At 41.6% G+C, this 19,015-nt stretch overlaps 2 protein-coding genes across 4 annotated transcripts; one reads left to right on the forward strand and one right to left on the reverse strand.

Annotated features, from left to right (window-relative positions):
* Positions 1-2,549: 2,549 nt before the first annotated feature.
* On the reverse strand, positions 2,550-14,655 carry BBS12 (Bardet-Biedl syndrome 12). 2 transcript variants are annotated; one of them, XM_069557481.1, is made up of 3 exons: positions 14,499-14,655; positions 6,937-6,999; positions 2,550-4,768 (listed from the first exon to the last, which is right to left on the reverse strand). In XM_069557481.1, exon 3 carries the CDS (start codon positions 4,750-4,752, stop codon positions 2,623-2,625), a length of 2,130 nt encoding a protein of 709 aa, XP_069413582.1. In that variant the 5' UTR covers positions 4,753-4,768; positions 6,937-6,999; positions 14,499-14,655; the 3' UTR covers positions 2,550-2,622. The 2 variants fall into 2 exon arrangements, with proteins under 2 accessions (XP_069413582.1, XP_069413583.1); XM_069557482.1 differs by having other exon boundaries at positions 14,527-14,649.
* A 172-nt stretch (positions 14,656-14,827) lies between these two features.
* LOC138422500 (centrin-4) lies at positions 14,828-18,703 on the forward strand. 2 transcript variants are annotated; one of them, XM_069557493.1, is made up of 6 exons: positions 14,850-14,965; positions 15,191-15,802; positions 16,114-16,254; positions 17,125-17,253; positions 17,861-17,998; positions 18,179-18,703. In XM_069557493.1, the coding sequence occupies exons 2-6, from the start codon at positions 15,740-15,742 to the stop codon at positions 18,266-18,268; spliced, it is 561 nt and encodes a 186-aa protein (XP_069413594.1). In that variant the 5' UTR covers positions 14,850-14,965; positions 15,191-15,739; the 3' UTR covers positions 18,269-18,703. The 2 variants fall into 2 exon arrangements, with proteins under 2 accessions (XP_069413595.1, XP_069413594.1); XM_069557494.1 differs by lacking the exon at positions 15,191-15,802 and having other exon boundaries at positions 14,828-14,965.
* Positions 18,704-19,015: the final 312 nt, after the last annotated feature.

A 19,015-nucleotide genomic window follows, 5' to 3' on the forward strand; every position in this document is an offset into this window, starting at 1 on the left:
ATGGGGGAACTCTGGGGAAGAAAGGAACTTGAACCTTGATGGCTGTTAGATACAGGTGCCCAAGTAACATCCTACCCAGCAGTCCCTGAAGAAAGTGGGTACTGGGCACAGGGTGGCCAAAGGTACCTAGGGCTGCAGGGTACTGGGGAGATGCGGTGGCATGCAGAGGGCAAATAGAAAGATCCCTGGAGCCTGGGTACTCTACAGATACTGGCAAGAGAACAAAGGAAAAGTTGGCCCTAACACTGAAATGAAGAGCCAGGAAAAAAAAAAAAAAAACCTCCTTGCCTGCTGCTCTCTTTGCCCCTTTCTGAGCTCCCAGTCAGGGAGATCACATCATCTCCTGGCAACTGTTAAAGCCCCTAATATGAAAGTGTTAACCTTCTTGGTCCATGTTCCCATGGAGGAAAAGTGATGAAGTCAACTGATAGGATTGGAGCAAATCTTGCAAAAAGGAAAAAAGTGACCCTGTGGGTGGAGCCCAATGGCCCAATTCACTGTACTATTATTATAAAAACACACAATTGGCGTCAGTGTGTTATGTGCTTGGGCTTCCCTGGTGGCTCAGAGGTTAAAGCGTCTGCCTGGAATGCGGAAGAGGTGCTTAAACTTAAATGCTCATGAAGTACCCAAGAAGATTCCACCATTCAGGGTATTGCTACAAGCAGAGAAATGAGACAGGCTTCCTGCCAATCACCACCATGCCCTACCTCATCCTAACCCACCAACAGGCTGGAACTGAGTGAGTGCCTCTACACACTGATGCCTCAAATGTTCACTGTACAGGTGGTGTTTAGATATTACAAGGTTGACAAGTTAGAAGCCTCTCTCAATGGCCCAAACTGTGGCAGTTTTCTTCCTGACTATGGCATTATCTACCTCAAACTATTCACCAATAGAACCAACTGATTAACAAAATTCAGAACGCTGTTTGCCAAGTAAAGTTCTTTGAGACTATTTGGATAGATTCATAGCACTCAGTCCCTCTGGAAGTCAAACAAACAAATGCCATCTCCATGCCCACCACAAAGAAGGCTCAGCTCCTTGGTAAGCCTCTTATTCACTACTGGAGGCAGGACGTGATGCCACCAATGGCAGCTCCCAGATAAGAACACATCACAAACACAGGGACCAGGACAACCTTGTTTCAACCTAACTGATCATATGCTTTTCTTAATGTCTGAGGAGCCTTGGATTTTACCATGTGTGACAACTGAGGCTGCAATTATTGGGTGACAATACCTATCTGACTTAAATTTGTGGTTAATTCAAATTAGGGAAGCCAGGTTCACTGAGATTCTGTTTGCTCAAGCTTGGTTGCTCAGTCGTGTCTGACTTTTGCGACCCTCCCTGGGTGGCTCAGGTGGTAAAGAATCTCCCTGCAATGCAGGAGACCTGGGTTAGATTCCTGGGTTGGGAAGAATTCCCTGGAGAAGGGAATGGCAACCCACTCCAGGATTCTTGCCTGGAGAATTCCATGGACAAAGGAGCCTGGCAGGCTACAGTCCCTGAGGTCACAAAGAGTTGGACGTGACTGAGCAACTAGGCATATATGATTCAAATCAGGTTTCACAACAAATCCTGAAATATAGTGACCTGGGCCTGTTGTGGGTACATGTGCTCATATGTAGGGAGTGTGGGCCACAATGCTATCTCCACCAGGGATGGGGGCTGCCTTTGGCCCATCTATAGCCTCCTGTAATTTTTGCAATGACACCAAAGATAAGTGAGTCAGTCTAAGCTCCCTTGCATGGGTCATTATGGACAGCAAATTATAGACTACATTCTGGCTAATAAAAAGACCTACTGGTCCTCCTTGGAATTGACATTTGACTCAATTCAAGATGCTGGGGAACATGGCTGAGGTCAATACTGCAGACTGATTTTATCCTGCTGCTCAGAGTCCATTTTGATAGCTTTAATTTAGTTGCTATATGAGACCAGTTGAGTGGATTAGGTATAGAACAAAGTAACCTCTTTGCCAGAGTAATCAGAGTAGCCAACAGCCATGAAAATTCAAGTCTGGCTGAGAATTGCTGAACAGTGAGTTGTTGGAGGAGGCTCTCCACCGTGGGCTCTGAGTGACACTGCACATATTCTCAGTGTGCCATGGCCTAGCTTTAACCAGCTCATGTCTCAGGCTTGTTGTTTACATGTTTCAGGCATGAGGAAACAACTCCTGTTGCACAAAGAACAAGTGTTTCTGCTTACTATAAAAGCAGTGGCGACCCCAAGCTCAGTGTTCTTCTGCCCTAACACACACACTGAGTGTGCTGGTTTCCATCAGTGGCCCTTTTGTTGCTCTTGTGGGACTTAGAGAAATGGGGACCTGACATAGACCAACCCAAAGCTCTGGGTACTGCTTTTGCTGTGAATAACAGAAGTCCTGTCTCTGATCCAAGCATCTTGTGTATTCTGTAGTATTCCATGAAAAGTAACAGGCTAACTTGTGAGATTATAAGTAGGGCAAAATCTCATATCCTGTATAGGTATTGACACATATCAATTATCTTCTTCTTGGTAAAAGCTGACATTTCAGACACTGAGACTTAACTACTGGAAAATTTATTATTAGCATGACATGTTACCAAAGACAATTTTCCAAAGACTTAGCCAATAACTTTACAAAAATAAAAAGCCTTCTGCTTCCTGTGAACTTTTCTGTGTGTGTGCAAGTCCAGTGATAATTTCACTGTCTGTCTGAAGTACTAACAGTACTAAATCCAGAGCTCGGCGCCATGCCTCGATCTTTGGTGTAACAACGTCATAAACTCTTGGAATTGGTTCCAGCTTATCTGAAATGCCTGAATTTAAAATTACACTATTAAGTTTACTATATTCATTCAAGATGTAGGATGAAGGAGAGCCAGAGTCTGCAGCATTTTGTAGATGACAATGAATGGACGTAGCAGCTTCAGAGTCTGATGAGTAAACGGCAGTGTTACGCAGGAGAGTTGAGAGGTAACTGTGCCATCCATCTGCCAGGCATTTAAGCACTGTAGGTCTGTATAGTGCTGCAGATGAGGCCAGCCAAGAGGAAGTGTTATGCAGCCACCCTGAAGAGTCTTGATCTCCTTTATTCACAGACTGTCCCGCGAGACCCTGAAGATGGGCAAGACACAAAATTTCAACTGCACCACCTCCAAGAAAGACCTTTTGCTCTTTCAGAGCGTAATACAGACGAGAGGCACAAGTCCAGAACCTGTCTTCTTTGGTTTGCATCTGGGCTGTGCCTGGGCTAGTCAGCACTACTGTAACCAAATTAATTCCTTCTGTTTTTAACATGACTGCCATTCTGCTGATCCCATCTACAGCGTCTGAGGGAACGCTTCTCCACATGGTTACAGAGACCCCACTGCCCACACAGTTTTCATTCACATGTGTGAGGTAGGCCACCTGCACTGCTCCCGAAGCCTCTGCGAAAGCCTGCAGCACACTGTCATGCACCGATCCAATTACCAGCCGCTTACTATTTGTGCATTTTTCAGCTAAGTGTTCAGACACATTTCCTCGTGCCAGGACAAGGTTCACGTTGAACTTGATTAACACCCGTAATACATGATCTGTCCACAGTTCTTCTGAGCTGTCTTGTTGAACCTTGACGCTTTCTGACACTGTTTTAATATTTGCAGGCTTATTAAATCCCAGATGGCGGTAATTCTCAGTGAGGTCACCCTCAACAAGAACTACACGGACCAGCTGATTCTGCAATTCCTTGACCAGAGTAGCACTGGACATTGACACAATGGTGATGTATCCTGGACAGACACAAGACAAAGTGTCAGGTAAGCCCGGTAAGCAGCAGGTGAAGATTCTTGAAATGTCAAAGGGGAATAGCATGGTACGGCTGCCTCGCTGAGTGCCTGCATTCTGATGCTGCAGCCGTACTGCTTCGTCCACTAGCCTCATGCTGCTGGGGTCTCCGTGACTCAAACCCACCTCCAACTCTGCCAGATCACTACATCTGTAAGTCTTTGGAGCAGCTGCACTAAGTTGTTCTAGAAATCCACCTGACTTGCTTATCCACTGATGATGATCTGTCCTACTGAAATGTCTACTGTGGGTTAGGACTGACTTTCGGCAGTGGGTGTCTGCAAGCAGGTTGTTTTTCAGAGTTTGAGGAGTTCGTGATGTGTTCTCATCTGCTTCAAACTTAGCCTGAAGCCTAAACAGTTGAGGTGATTTAACAGGTCTCCCAGAAAGACTGCAAAAGGCCAGTGACTGAGAGGCAACATCTTTGAGATCATGCTCTTTCTGGACCAAACCAGTACCTGAAGGGATCTGTAGAGAAGGGTACAAGCTGACACCAAGTCCAGAAAACGTGTCTGTGCTGTCTATATGGTCATATACACTGTGGACAGGTACTTGAAGGGATTCTACCTCTTCAATGCATGAATTCAAGCCTTCTGACATCACAGACACTATTAATGAAATGGGGACACCCAAATGAAGACATTCTTCGGCAGCACTGCTCCATGCACCAACAAGAAACAAAAGAGTACTGGTTCCAGTTCTGTATGTGTTGTTTTGTGCCTGAATTGCTTCACTGAGAAGTTGTCCCACTGCACTGGTTAAATCCAAACTTTCAAGAAGCCTTACTGTTGAGCTAATTAACACACTTTCATGGCACTCTTCATCTACAATAAATTTGGATGATTTTACTGGGCCTAGGAAAGTCCTTCCTGTTTTGGCAAATGAGGAAAGTTGTTGCAGTCCTGTGTGCCTTCTTTTGTTTATGACCCTGCAATCCATCACCAAGAATCATCATCTGCAAACAAAATGAAAACTTGGAACTTTATTCAGGGTAATTCAGGGTTCTAAAAGATGCTTATTAAAAGGAAAAATAAGATATAGCTCCTGCTTTTGACGAGTTTCTGACATATGTCAGTGAGTGAGTGAAGTCGCTCAGTTGTGTCCGACTCTTTACGACCCCGTGGACTACAGCCTACCAGGCTTCTCCATCCATGGGATTCTCCAGGCAAGAATACTGGAGTGGGTTACCATTTCCTTCTCCAGGGAACCTCTAAGCTACCAGGGAAGCCCCTCTGATATATGTAGCTTCCATTAAATACAGCCAGTGCAACAACACAGCATTAATGATAAAAGCATGGGTGTGTGGAGAAGGAACACTTCATTCAACAGGGGAAGTGGATTATAAAGCAGGCAAGAGGCAATACTTCCAGAAGAACGTAATGCTGCACATGAATAATCTGAAATAACTAGCAAGCTGAAGGAAGTAGTAGTAAATGCACTGTATGTGACAAAAACAATTTATTGGGGTAATACACATAATTTAGTTTCACAGGAATATAAAGCAAGTAGTAAGACAAAGCGATAGAAGGAAAGAGGCTGGATCATGAAAGGTAGTAGGTGCCGTGTCAAACCTGATCCTACTTATCATGGGAAATACGGAAGTGTTTTAAGGGGAGAAGAAGAAGAAACACCTTGATGTACTGTTTGAAAGCACATACTCTGAATCTAGAAGTCTGGGTTTGAACTTGTCTCTACTGCTTAAACTGTGTGGCCTTCAGCAAGTTTCTTAACATCTCTGCCCTGTTTTCATATCTGAAAAATGAGGATAATAACAGAATCTACTTCACAGGGTTATTATAAGGTGTTAAGTGAGTAGACAGTTCTTAGAATAGTCCCTGGCACATAATTAGTGCTTATGAGTACTTGCAATAATAATAATACATTTATAACACAAAATTAAGCAAAAAGTATTAAAAATAAAATTAAAGAATATAAAAATAATAACTTTATTATTATTAGTGCTCTGGATATATTACCAGACTGGTAACAGTAGACCACTGATTGGATGGGTGCCAGACTGGGGGCATGGAGGCCATGGTTATCCAGATGACAACTGTGCAAGAGGGATGGAAGCGAAAGGATGGATTTGGTTATTGATTAGAATATAAAGGTAGGGGGAGCAAGTACTATTTAAAAGGAAGTTCAAGAGCAATTAGACTTTTTCACATAATATTTCAGAATTCACATCTAAAATTAGAGGAAGAAGTTATAAGAGGAAGTCCTTAGTCCAATAAAAGAACTTTTTAACAAAGTACCCTCTAATTGAAAAACCATCTGTAATAAAAGAACCTGAGTTGTGAGGTATGAGCACTTAAAGTACTAAAGCTAAAACTGTAGATAACATACACTTCTCTTCCAACTCTAAGCCTTTAATTTCTTTAACTATATATTTTTATCACAATCTTTTAAATTCAAAATATCAAAAAGCAAACAACTCTCAGAGTTTTGCTTTTCCTCTAAAGCTGGTCTTGACACTGGTATAGTACCTATACTACTGAGATACATCTCTGAAGCTGAAGAGTACCACAGTTCAGACACACCACAGGATCAGCAGGAAGCCACAGCATAACTGATGCTCAACAGCAGCTTCCTACAGGCTTTCAAGGGCTAAGGAGAAAAGCCAGTAGAGCCAAGGAAAATATATTAATATAACAAATTGTTTGAACTTGGCTTCAAAACCTCTTCTGTGAAATTTTCAATTCTGTAAATAAAAATAAAACTCTGATATATTCAGTTATGTCTCTAGAGAGCATGCTGAGACCCATCCTGTCTTACAGTTCCCTCATTTTACCATATTTCTGCTGACCTCTACCTCAGACAGGGAAGACTGAAGGCAAGAGGAGGAAGGGCAGCAGAGGATGAGATGGTTAGGTGGCATCACTGACTCAATGGATATGAATCTGCACAAACTCCGGGAGATAGTGAAGGACAGGGAAGCCTGGCGTGTTGCAGTCCATGGGGTCAGACAAAGAGTCAGACATGACTTAGCAACTGAACAACAACAAACCCATGTATCAATTCTCTACTTATCCAGTTTAAATTCCCATTTGCCAGTTATTACAATCACTCTCCAGTATATTCTCCCTCAAAGCCTTTGTCTTTCTTTTGGTTCATCTTACTCACCTTGCAAAACCACTAATCTTGATGAAATCCAACTCTGTCTACTCCGTGCTTACATTGAGGCAACTGAAAATAAACAGAGAAACAAACAACCATGCTGACTGGCGTCATTTTAAGTTCATGACTTCAAACTGTAAGTGGCCCTTAATACTGCCTGGCAACCCATTTTTGTAATCCATTTTTAAAAATTATTATTAGGTTCTATTTTTAAAAGTTTCATTTACCACTGAGTACAAAGGATATTTCATATTTCTTCTAAAAGCTTTATGGTTTAAAAAATTCATGTAACATAAACCTAGCCATTTAAAAGTATACATTTCCATCATTGGCTGACGACCCTGTATGCAAGACAGGAAAAAGACACAGCTGTGTATAACGGACTTTTGGACTCGGAGAGGGTGGGATGATTTAGGAGAATGGCATTCTAACATGTATACTATCATGTAAGAATCGAATCGCCAGTCTATGTCTGACGCAGGATACAGCATGCTTGGGGCTGGTACATGGGGATGACCCACAGAGATGTTATGGGGAGGGAGGTGGGAGGGGGGTTCATGTTTGGGAACACATGTAAGAATTAAAGATTTTAAAATTAAAAAAATAAAAAACTAAAAAAAAAATTAAATAAATAAAAGTATACATTTCAGCAGCATTTTGAACATTCACAGTGTTGTACTGCTGCTGCTGCTGCTAAGTTGCTTCAGTCGTGTCCGACTCTGTGCAACCCCATAGATGGCAGCCCACCAGGCTCCCCCATCCCTGGGATTCTCCAAGCAAGAACACTGGAGTGGGTTGCCATTTCCTTCTCCAATGCATGAAAGTGAAAAGTGAAAGTGAAGTTGCTCAGTCGTGTCCAACCCTCAGTAACCCCATGGACTGCAGCCTTCCAGGCTCCTCTGTCCATGGGATTTTCCAGGCAAGAGTACTGGAGTGAGGTGCCATTGCCTTCTCTGACAGTGTTGTACAATCACTACCTTTATCTTGTTCCAGAACATTTCCATCATCCCCCAAGAGAAAACCCTGTGGTGTTAAGTAATCCCTCCCTGTACTCGCAGCCCCAGCAGCTACCAACCTGCTTTGTTATCTCTACAGACTTACTTATTCTGGATATTTCACATAAATAGAATCATATAACAAGGGACCCTTGGTGTCTGGTTTCTTTCACTTAGCATCATGCTTCTGAAGTTCATCCACACTGGAGCATATGCCAGTATTCCATTCCTTTTTATGTAAGTAGGTCAGTGGCTATCATTTTGTTTATCCATTCATGGACATTTGGATTGCTTCTACTTCTGGATTATTGTGAAAAGTGATACTAAAACATCTGTGCACAAGTGTTTGAGTATCTGCTTTCAATTCTGTGGGGTAGGTACACAACTAGGAGTGGACATTTGCTAATTCTGTATGTGTTTCTGTGGAACTGCCAAACATTTCTGTAGCACCCAAACCATTCCACTTTCCTACCAGTAATGTACAGGCCTTTAAATTTCTCCACACCCTTGCTCTATTAGTTTCCTAAGTCTGCTTTACCAAATTACCCACAAATGGGTGGCTTAACTACTACACATATTTACTATCTCATGGTTCTGGAGCCTAGAAGTCTGAAATTAAGGTATCTGCAGGGCCACACTCCTTCTGAAGGCTCTAGGGAAGAATCCTCTGTGCCTCTTCCAGCCTCTGGCTGTTCCCAGAGGTGCTTGGCTTTGCCAGCACGACGCCAATCTCTGCTTACCTTTCGCACTGACTGCTTCAGAAAAATTTGTTGAAAAGATAAGCTTGAAAAGCCAAAACTTGCTGTTTGCGTTTTTCATTTCTAACACACTTTGGGAGCTTACTAAGTAGGAGGCAGTTTACCTGCATCACAGAATGTAGTCCTCACAACAACAATATGATTAACCTATTACTGTACTGTAATTAACACACACATATATGAATATACTGCCATTAATCTGTTTTAATTATGTACAAAATGAATAATAATTAAATAATATATTAAATTTTACAGCTAGTAAGTAAAAGGTTGAGAACTAAAATACAAGTTTGTCTAATGCCTAAGTTCCAGGTTATTAACTACTGTACAATATTGCTTTCTGGGGGCCCCTCTACCCAGCATGATAGTAACTCACTCTCTTTTGTAGAATCTTCCACTGCACTTCCCACTTCAAAGCTTTTATGCTTTCTTCCAAGCCTTGTTCATACCCTTAACATGGATAGGCCTTTTCTTTTTTTTTTTTCTCTCTTAGGTGTCAGTGTCTCTGTTGATGGTTTCTGTACTATGCTTTCTATACTATGTTTGTTTACTTGGCTCTGGGCATGTGGGATCTTTAGTTGGAGCACAAGAACTCTTAGTTACGGCACAGTTCCCTGACCAGGGATCGAACCCAGACCCCGTGCATTGGGAGCTCAGCGTCTTAGTCACCAGACCACCAGGGAAGTTACGCTATACTATGTTTAAGTCACAGAAAGTCACTGACTGTAACCATGCTGTGCTCAGTTGTGTTTGACTCTTTATGAATCAGAAATGGCAACCCACTCCAATATTCCTGCCTGGGAAATCCCATGGACAGAGAAGCCTGGCGGGTTACAGTCCATGGGGTCACAAAGAGTTGGACATGACTGAGCGACTTCACTCACTTTAATCCTTTCCCAATACAGTCTAATCATTTCATTCCACTGCTTAAAACCTCCAACCTGGAAAATAAAGCTTTATACCTGTCACAAGAGTCCTTTATAAAAATAATCTGAAATCCTTTCACTTCTCTGTTCAGAATTCTGCAAAGCCTTCCCATTTTACTCAAGTGAAAGTGAAAGTTAAAGTCCTTACAGTGTGCTAAGAATCTGTACTCCCCTTTACCTCTCTGTCTCCTACTACTCTATCCCTTGACCACTCTGCTCTGGCCTCCTTTCTGTTCCTGGAACATATAAGGCATGCCTCCTACCTTAGTGTTTCTGTTCTGCTGCTTCTATCTTTTTGGGATGCTCTGTTCCAAGAAATCGATGGCCTCACTTCCTTTATATTTATGCAAATATCCCCCTTTCAACGAGGTCTATCCTGAATACGCTATTTAACAATGCAAACTCCTCTTTTCCCTTATGGAAATTCCTACATTCTGGACTCCCTTTATCTGCTCTAATTTTTTTCCCATAACATTCAGTTCAATTCAGTTCAGTTCAGTTCAGTAGCTGTCATGTCCGACTCTTTGCGACCCCATAAACTGCAGTACGCCAGGCCTACCTGTCCATCACCAACTCCGGGAGTTCACCCAAACTCATGTCCATTGAGTCGGTGATGCCAACCAGCCATCTCATCCTCTGTCATCCCCTTCTTCTCCTGCCCCCAATCCCTCCCAGCATCAGGGTCTTTTCAAATGAGTCAACTCTTCGCATGAGGTGGCCAAAGTATTGGAGTTTCAGCTTTAGCATCAGTCCTTCCGATGAACACCCAGGACTGATCTCCTTTAGAATGGACTGGTTCGATCTCCTTGCAGTCCAAGGAACTCTCAAGAGTCTTCTCCAACACCACAGTTCAAAAGCATCAATTCTTCGGCAATCAGCTTTCTTCACAGTCCAACTTTCACATCCATACGTGACCACTGGAAAAACCATAGCCTTGACTAGACAGACCTTTGTTGGCAAAGTAATATCTCTGCTTTGGAATATGCTATCTAGGTTGGTCATAACTTTTCTTCCAAGGAGTAAGCGTCTTTTAATTTCATGGCTGCAGTCACCATCTACAGTGCTTTTGGAGCCCCCCAAAATAAAGTCTGACACTGTTTCCACTGTTTCCCCATCTATTTCCCATGAAGTGATGGGACCGGATGCCATGATCTTTGTTTTCTGAATGTTGAGCTTTAAGCCAACTTTTTCACTCTCCTCTTTCACTTTCATCAAGAGGCTTTTTAGTTCCTCTTCACTTTCTGCCATAAGGGTGGTGTCATCTGCATATCTGAGGTTATTGATATTTCTCCCAGCAATCTTGATTCCAGCTTGTGCTTATTCCAGTCCAGCGTTTCTCAAGATCTACTCTGCACAGAAGTTCAATAAGCAGGGTGACAATATGCATCCTTGACGTACTCCTTTTCCTATTTGGAACCAGTCTGTTGTTCCATGTCCAGTTCTAACTGTTGCTTCCTGACATGCATATAGGTTTCTCAAGAGGCAGGTCAGGTGGTCTGGCATTCCCATCTCTGTCAGAATTTTCCACAGTTTATTGTGATCCACACAGTCAAAGGCTTTGGCATAGTCAATAAAGCAGAAATAGATGTTTTTCTGGAACTCTCCTGCTTTTTCCATGATCCAGTGGATGTTGGTAATTTGATCTCTGGTTCCTCTGCCTTTTCTAAAACCAGCTTGAACATCTGGAAGTTCATGGTTCACATATTGCTGAAGCCTGGCTTGGAGAATTTTGAGCATTACTTTACTAGCATGTGAGATAAATGCAATTGTGCAGTAGTTTGAGCATTCTTTGGCATTGCCTTTCTTTGGTATTGGAATGAAAACTGACCTTTTCCAGTCCTGTGGCCAGGCCTATCACCTTATAAAATAGTACAGTATACTTACTTAATTTACTATCTATTGACTATGTCCCTCTCTTGGAAAAGTAATTCCTAGGAGGGCAGTTTTAGTCAGTGATGTACCCCATATACTGAGAACACTGTCTGACATATTACAAGTACTCAACAACTATCTGACAGGCAAATAAATGAACGGTTTTCACCACATTTATTATCTCACATTTGAGTACAGAAGTGAAACAAGATTAAACAGATGCCATTGTCGGCATTCCTCAACCATAAATTTAAGGTTCAGCCACCCTTAGAGTCAGCATAATTCTTACTTGGCACTTAGCTGAGGCCCTTTAACTGCTTCCAAAATGTTCCTCCTTTACGTGGTTGTCAGAACTAGCTTTGAAAAACACAAACCTAATCAGATCATTCCACTGCCTAAAAACATTTATCTTAGAAAAAAGAATCTTTATTCCTAGCTTGATATATCTGACTTCCAGCTAATTTATAAGACTAATCTCTTCCACCTTTTCTTATAAATCCCATGATCTTACCACACTACAACACACATGTACATTCATTTTTGCACATGTTATACTCTACTCTGAATATCCTACCCTTTCTTCACCTTGGCAAATGCTATGCATCTTTCATGACCTAAGGCAAATGCCTCACTTTTTTGGTACTGCTGCTGCTAAGTCACTTCAGTCGTGTCCGACTGTGTGACCCCATAGATGGCAGCCCACCAGGCTCCGCCATCCCTGGGATTCCGCAGGCAAGAACACTGGAGTGGGTTACCATTTCCTTCTCCAATGCATGAAAGTGAAAACTGAAAGTGAAGTCGCTCAGTCGTGTCCAACTCTTAGCTTCTTCCAATTCCTCAAGGAGTAGTAGTATCTCCTTCTTGGGCTGCCAAAGTACTTTCTATATACATCTACTAAGGCACTTAGCATCCTGAACTAAAAATGGTATGTTTATGTCTGCGCCTTTCTCCCTCACTACTCTCTAGGTTCCCTGCCTTCTTTCATCTTTATACTCTACACTCAGTTTCTTTCAAACTCACCCAATAAATGGCATAGTATGTGATACACAGAAAGCATTAAATAAATTTAGTAGATTTAAGAGTGATATGGGTTTAATATTTTTCTAGATTAATATTATTAATGTTCTAGAGTAAAATTAGATTAGTAAAAGCTATTTTTCAATCCTGAGTACTTCCTAAGACCTAAAAACTGCAATCTACACCCATAATTGAAAAATCATTTTCACTATAATAACCCAAATATAAAAGCCTAAATTATAAAATGATGCAAAAACAGGTTAACACATTACTCAGTCTTTTAATTGCCATGAGATCAAACTTGATCCAGCAAAGTCTAAAAATTGGAATTGTTTCTACTTGGTCATTATTCATTTCTGATTTCAGAAATCCCTTTAATACTAGTTGTAAAGATGAAGTGTATGCAGATGTGTATAACGGACTTTTGGATTCAGAGGGAGAGGGAGAGGGTGGGATGATTTGGGAGAATGGCATTGTAACATGTATACTATCACGTAAGAATCGAATCGCCAGTCTATGTCCGACGCAGGATACAGCATGCTTGGGGCTGGTGCTCGGTGATGACCCAGAGAGATGTTATGGGGAGGGAGGTGGGAGGGGGGTTCATGTTTGGGAATGCATGTACACCCGTGGTGGATTCATGTCAATGTATGGCAAAACCAATACATTATTGTAAAGTAAAATAAAGTAAAAAAAAAATAAATTAAAAAAAAAAAAGATGAAGTGTATGTTCTTGAAACCAATCAAGAGCAACTTTCTCAGTGAGATTAATGGCCTGAAATATCCATATATAGTATAGTGAAGTGACTGAACATTTTACTTAGTTCACAAACTATCTTGAATTTGCATCATTTTAATTTCCACTGGGGTAACTTTACACATAAAAATCACTTCTAACATTAGAACAGCCCACCTATTTTCCAGAATCCTAATGAGTTGTTTTTTTTTCCCAGTCAATGATTACAGTGCTTGTAATGCGCCTGGGATATAATGTAAACAAAACAAGATGTTGGCTTTGGAAAACGTGCCGTTTCTACTTACTGAAATAGAAGTGATTTGGGAGATTACTTCAAGAATATACTTTGCACATTTTTCTTTCTTTACCTTCAAGAAGATAAGGGAGATAAACGGAAAACCCTCTGCAAAAGTTAATTCTTCCTGAACCCAGTGTTGGAGAATCCAGTATGATTTTTGAAAGTTACTCTAGAGAAGGCACTGCAGGAGGTATAGAGTCCAGCCGTGTAAGCAAATAAGCGTTAGAAGTTTTAAGAGACTATCACCTCATTCCTACCCCCCAAACTTAAGCTGGCCCCTGACTAGATTTAGACCTGGGCTGAACCAGTAAGTCTGGCCCTCTGGACAAGAATTTGCTTTGGACGTCTAAATCTCGACGGTTACTGAGTCAAATGGATTATTAGGCTACCTATGCTGGACTCAAGTGAGGATCTATGCTGGAAATGGTTGGAAAACCGGCCAAATTTGGCAAAAAAAAATCTTCCCAATGGAACAGTTGAATGTGATAATGTGGTGGTGGTGGTGGTGGTGGTGGTGGTGGTGGTGTGTGTGTGTGTGTGTGTTTTGGGGGTGGGGGTGGGGCAGTAGAAAAGGCTGATGGCGATTATACGTGAGTCCAACGTGCAAAGAAACGCTACAACACAGGTAAAAAGTCTTTCCTATGCTGGGAGTTTTCAGGTGAATCCCAAGGGCCCAAGAACACAGCACGCCTCTCCTGGAAAGAAATGTTGCCAACTAGACAAGAGTCCCGGCAAACCACGGAGGAGGGAAGCGGTTACAAAAGTCAAGGCCCGCACTCTGTGGAGGCTGAGGGACGTCTAGCGGCGCAAGCAAAGGGCAGTCCCCTTCGACTCTAGTAATCTGGCCGGATGGTAAACCTAAACCTGGACCAATTTACCAGGCCCTAGAACCTCATCCTTTCCTCCAAGCCCCAAAGGGTCAGAAAAAGAAACAAGAGCTCCCTCACGTCTCCACCAAAGACTTACCATTTGGTAGAAACACCTCCCTACTAACCTCGCTCTCGTCTCCATCCCTACGAGACGCTCGCCGCCGTCAGGCTGGCACTGGGAAGCCAAAACGCCAGGGTAAAGAACCTTCCCTTACGCCTCGTATTTTGCGCAAGCGCGCAGCAAGCCCAGCTGAGCGGGCTGGTAGTTTTGGTTGCTAAGAAACCAGAGGGAAAGTTCCGCTTAACGGTAGGCGGGTAAAGGCAGACCATTACGCTACTGGTAGAGACCAGAGAGAGGGGGCGGGCCTCGAGGGTCTTCTTTTCTGACTATTGGGTGAAACAACTGTCAGTCAGTGGGGGCAAAAAGCCTGGATAGGCGGGGCTGCAGGAGAGATCAGCGAAAGCGGCCTTAGCAACGGTTTGCGGGCGGTGAGCTACTGTTGGGCAGCTCGGCTGGCGGGTAAAGCTGGGAGGTGCCCGCCTGGGGCGCCGGTTGGAGACATGGTGAGTGCGAGAATGCAACTTCTTACTGGGGCTGAGATTGAAGTTTCTCCCTGAAATAAGGAAGTTTTGTTTGGTTTTGGAAATGTGTTATTCGCCTCCTTTCTAAATTATCCTCGAGTGTCATTAGTAACCCCTCCATTCGTCGCCGAATAGAAGCGCACTGTCCGTAGCTCTAGGAACGGAAGAGCGGTTCTCCAGTTTATTTTTTCCCCTCTTTAACCCCAGCAACCGTCTTACCAAAGGCGTTGGAGACAGGAACCACTCGCTAGCCAGAAACGAGTTGAATACAGAGAATAAGAGGCTTTAAAACTGTTGAAGAATATGGGCCTCTAGGAAAGACATCCGGAACTCTGAAAAACTGGCCGGGGAAGCTACGACCTCTGCTATTGGAACTACTGAAGACGACACCAGTGTAGCTGCCGTCCAGGGATGAAGAATGCGCTGCTACCACGACCAACTCTTAAGATATGTGAAGCTGGTGTCTAGATACACAGCAACATGGAATCTCTGATACTACTGCCTCTTATCCCAGAGCTGAAGACAAGATACTGAAATGAGGCTACAGCAGAAAATGGCAGGAAGCGGGAAGATGACCTCCATCTTCCCTGGATATTGATAATTGGTCCAACCTTTATTCTTCTCCAGATCCCTGGAGTAATTTTTTTAACCTGAAATATGTATTTTTTTCATTTCCCAGTCTGCAGTGTAGAAAAGTATGTGAGAAGGTGGGAAAAGATACGATGTTTCAATTAACCATATCTCACACATTTTATTATGAGACATACGGGCACAGATGAAAGTAAATATGTCTTAAACACTGCTGTTCGGATATACCAAGTAAGGCCAATTTTTTCCCATATAACATCTACTATTCTGGCATGTCTTCTTTGCCTTTTCTGCTTCTCAAAGGGCACTAAGTTGAAAGAAAAACCCAAGATGTTAAAAAGAACCAGGCTTTCCAGCAAGATATATATTTATAACTAAAAGCATAAATGTTAGCAAAGGGAAAGGGGAAAATTCTTGAGGTTCATTATATGGAGTAGGATGCTTGACTATGTCTATTATATTTAGTTAGTCCATTAATTCTGGTTCTGGTACTTCTCCCAGTTACACAGTTTATCTTTCACCCACATATGTATTTATTACAGGCATCCAGACCAAGTTCAGACCAATGGAAAAAAAATGCAGCAAAAATTGAATTGAATGAAACTCAAAAGCAAGAAATTAAAGAGGCCTTTGATTTATTCGATGTTGATGGGTCTGGAACCATAGATGTGAAAGAACTGAAGGTTCTGAAATTACTTCTAATTCTGAAACATTTAAAAACCTTATCATTGATTTGTTGCAATCTTTAAGTCTTTCATTAACAGTAGCTTTCTGAAAGCTTGATACAAAATCTCTTTTAAGTGCAGACACCTACCCCTTTAGTGTATAGACCTGGCCTGCACTAACCGAAAGAGTATCTTGTTAAGCATTTTACTCTTGTTTTATGAATGAGTAGGTCAAAGCCTTGTGATAAAGAACCTGCTTCCCAATTCAGGAGACATAAGAGGTGGAGGTTTGATCCCTGAGTCGGGAAGGTCCCCTGGAGGAGGGCATGGCAACCCACTCCAGTATTCTTGCCTGGAGAATCCCATGGAGCCTGGCGGGCTACAGTCCATAGGGTCACACAGAGTCAGACATGACTGAAGTGACTTAGCACTCACGCACACAGGCCAAAGCCCATCATGAGATTTGGAACCTAAGCATGCTGACCTGACTTTCTAGGTTTAAGCTGCTGCTGCTACTAAGTCACTTCAGTTGTGTCCGACTCTGTGAGACCCCATAGACGGCAGCCCACCAGGCTCCCCCATCCCTGGGATTCTCAGGCAAGAACACTGGAGTGGGTTGCCATTTCCTTCTCCAATGCATGAAAGTGAAAAGTGAAAGTGAAGTCGCTCAGTGGTGTCTGACTCTTAGAGACCCCATGGACTGCAGCCTACCAGGCTCCTCCATCCATGGGATTTTTCCAGGCAAGAGTACTGGAGTGGGGTGCCATTGCCTTCTCCAAGGTTTAAGCTAGTCCAGAGTAAAAAAGAGAGACTCTAGTAATTAACAGGTAATCTAAGAGCTAGGAATGAGACTGTGGCCTATTATAACTTATCTACTTTCTATTTCAGATTGCAATGCGGGCCTTAGGATTTGAGCCAAAGAAAGAAGAAATTAAAAAGATAATAGCTGAAACTGACAAAGAAGGAATTGGCACCATTAGTTTTGAAGAATTTTTTGCCATAATGAGCGTAAAAATGGTATGGTAGTGATTTTGTTTTTCAGTGAAATACAAGCAATAGCCTTCTACATTTTTTGGCTGGAGCAATCAGAGGAAAATATACCCATCTTTAAAGATGGGTAGTATTTAGACAGATAGGAATAACAAGATTAAAGACATTTTCAGGGTAGTAATGAAGACTGTCCAGTGTGGGAAGAGGATTTTTGTTAGGAAATAATAAGGATATTTGGCTGGATAGAGAGAATGGGGCCAGCATTTTGAAGCCTTGAAATCAGCAACTTATTGCCTCTTTTTCTCAGGCATAATCCTAGAGAGCACTGAATGAGACAACATCCCTATTGTCTTGGAGCTTACATTTTTGATAAGGGAGCTCAGTTACCTGAGGTCAATAAGAGATAGATTCTCTTTGTCATTCTGTGGCTCTTGCACTTAAATAAACCCTGAGTTTCAGTACCTTCAGGGCAGATGTGAATGCACTGGAATAACTGCCAAAAGTCAGAAGAGCAGTAAATAAAGCTCAGTCTACCTGCTATATTTCTGTTTTAGACCTCAAACACCTATGCATCTAGACTGATCAAATAAATAAATGAAAGACTAATGACATTTAGTTGTTTCTGTTTTTAAAGAGTGAAAAGGATGAAAAAGAAGAAATACTGAAGGCTTTCAAATTATTTGATGATGATGATACAGGAAGTATATCACTGAACAATATCAAGAGGGTTGCTAAGGAACTAGGGGAAAATTTAACAGATGATGAACTTCAGGTAAACTTCACTTATTTGTATAATTATAATTTATAATTATACAATTTATATAATTTTTAGTTATATCCTTACTTTGGTTATATTAATTTAAAATTTGGTTTTGAGTGTGTATTTGAATGTTCATTTATATCATCCCTTTTTAGCAGATTTCACATATCCTATTTACCTTTCATTTTACAGGAAATGCTTGATGAGGCTGATCATGATGGGGATGGAGAAATAAACAAGGAAGAATTTTTGAAAATGATGCAAAAGACCACTCTTTGTTAATGCTGTCTTTTGTGCCTTCTGGAAAGTTGTTAACAAGTTTGTATTTGTTTTAAGTGCCATAATAGCTGAATGTATTCATTTTCAGTGTTTAAGTTTATATACACAAACTCTTGATGTCTAATCCATGTGAGAAGTTACATGTTGCTACCAATATGTTGTTAAATCTATAACATCAAGAAATAAAATGTAGTGACTTCCTTAAACTATGAATCTGAAGAACAGTATTAATTACAAGTGCTGTTTTTGGAGCTCCAGGTTCTAAAACTTAGATTTTTTTTTAATTTATGGAAATTGGCCCCACATCATATGAATTTGGCAATCCAGCCATTACTTTCCCTATTATTTTCCTTTTGTGCAACTCTAAAAATGAACATTTGCTTTTTAACTGATTATTCAGATATGTAAAGTCTTAAATAAAACTGTCTGGGAGCTTCATTATTTGCTAATTTTCTTCTTATAAAGACATTTAAAACAGCACTTATATCTTCCAGATTTTCCTACACATTTCTTTAATAGCTATGTCCCTAGGACAGGTGCTAGAGATTTTACTTATGTTGTCTCAGTTATTATGTAGAAGCAGTACTAAACTCACACACACAGTATTAACTCCATCCTACTACATATGAGAAAACTAAAGGTCAGAGAACTTAAATTTTAAAATTTCTAAAGATCTCAAAATTCACTTTTATCCCAGAACAAATTAAAACTTACCTGGTTTTCCACATTTTCCTTCCTCTCCTGGGAGCA

This window comes from Ovis canadensis, chromosome 17 (genome assembly GCF_042477335.2).
Source record: "Ovis canadensis isolate MfBH-ARS-UI-01 breed Bighorn chromosome 17, ARS-UI_OviCan_v2, whole genome shotgun sequence".
NCBI lineage: Eukaryota > Metazoa > Chordata > Mammalia > Artiodactyla > Bovidae > Ovis > Ovis canadensis.

What these genes read in the sequence shown, in the direction of transcription:
- LOC138422500 (XM_069557493.1), top strand. Translation starts at nt 15,740, where the DNA reads ATGAGACATACGGGCACAGATGAAAGTAAATATGTCTTAAACACTGCT. An exon ending in CTGCTGTTCGGATATACCAA is followed by an intron (nt 15,803 to 16,113) that starts GTAAGGCCAATT and finishes TATTTATTACAG; the next exon opens with GCATCCAGACCAAGTTCAGA. An exon ending in TAGATGTGAAAGAACTGAAG is followed by an intron (nt 16,255 to 17,124) that starts GTTCTGAAATTA and finishes TTTCTATTTCAG; the next exon opens with ATTGCAATGCGGGCCTTAGG.
- BBS12 (XM_069557481.1), bottom strand. Translation starts at nt 4,752, where the DNA reads ATGGATTGCAGGGTCATAAACAAAAGAAGGCACACAGGACTGCAACAA.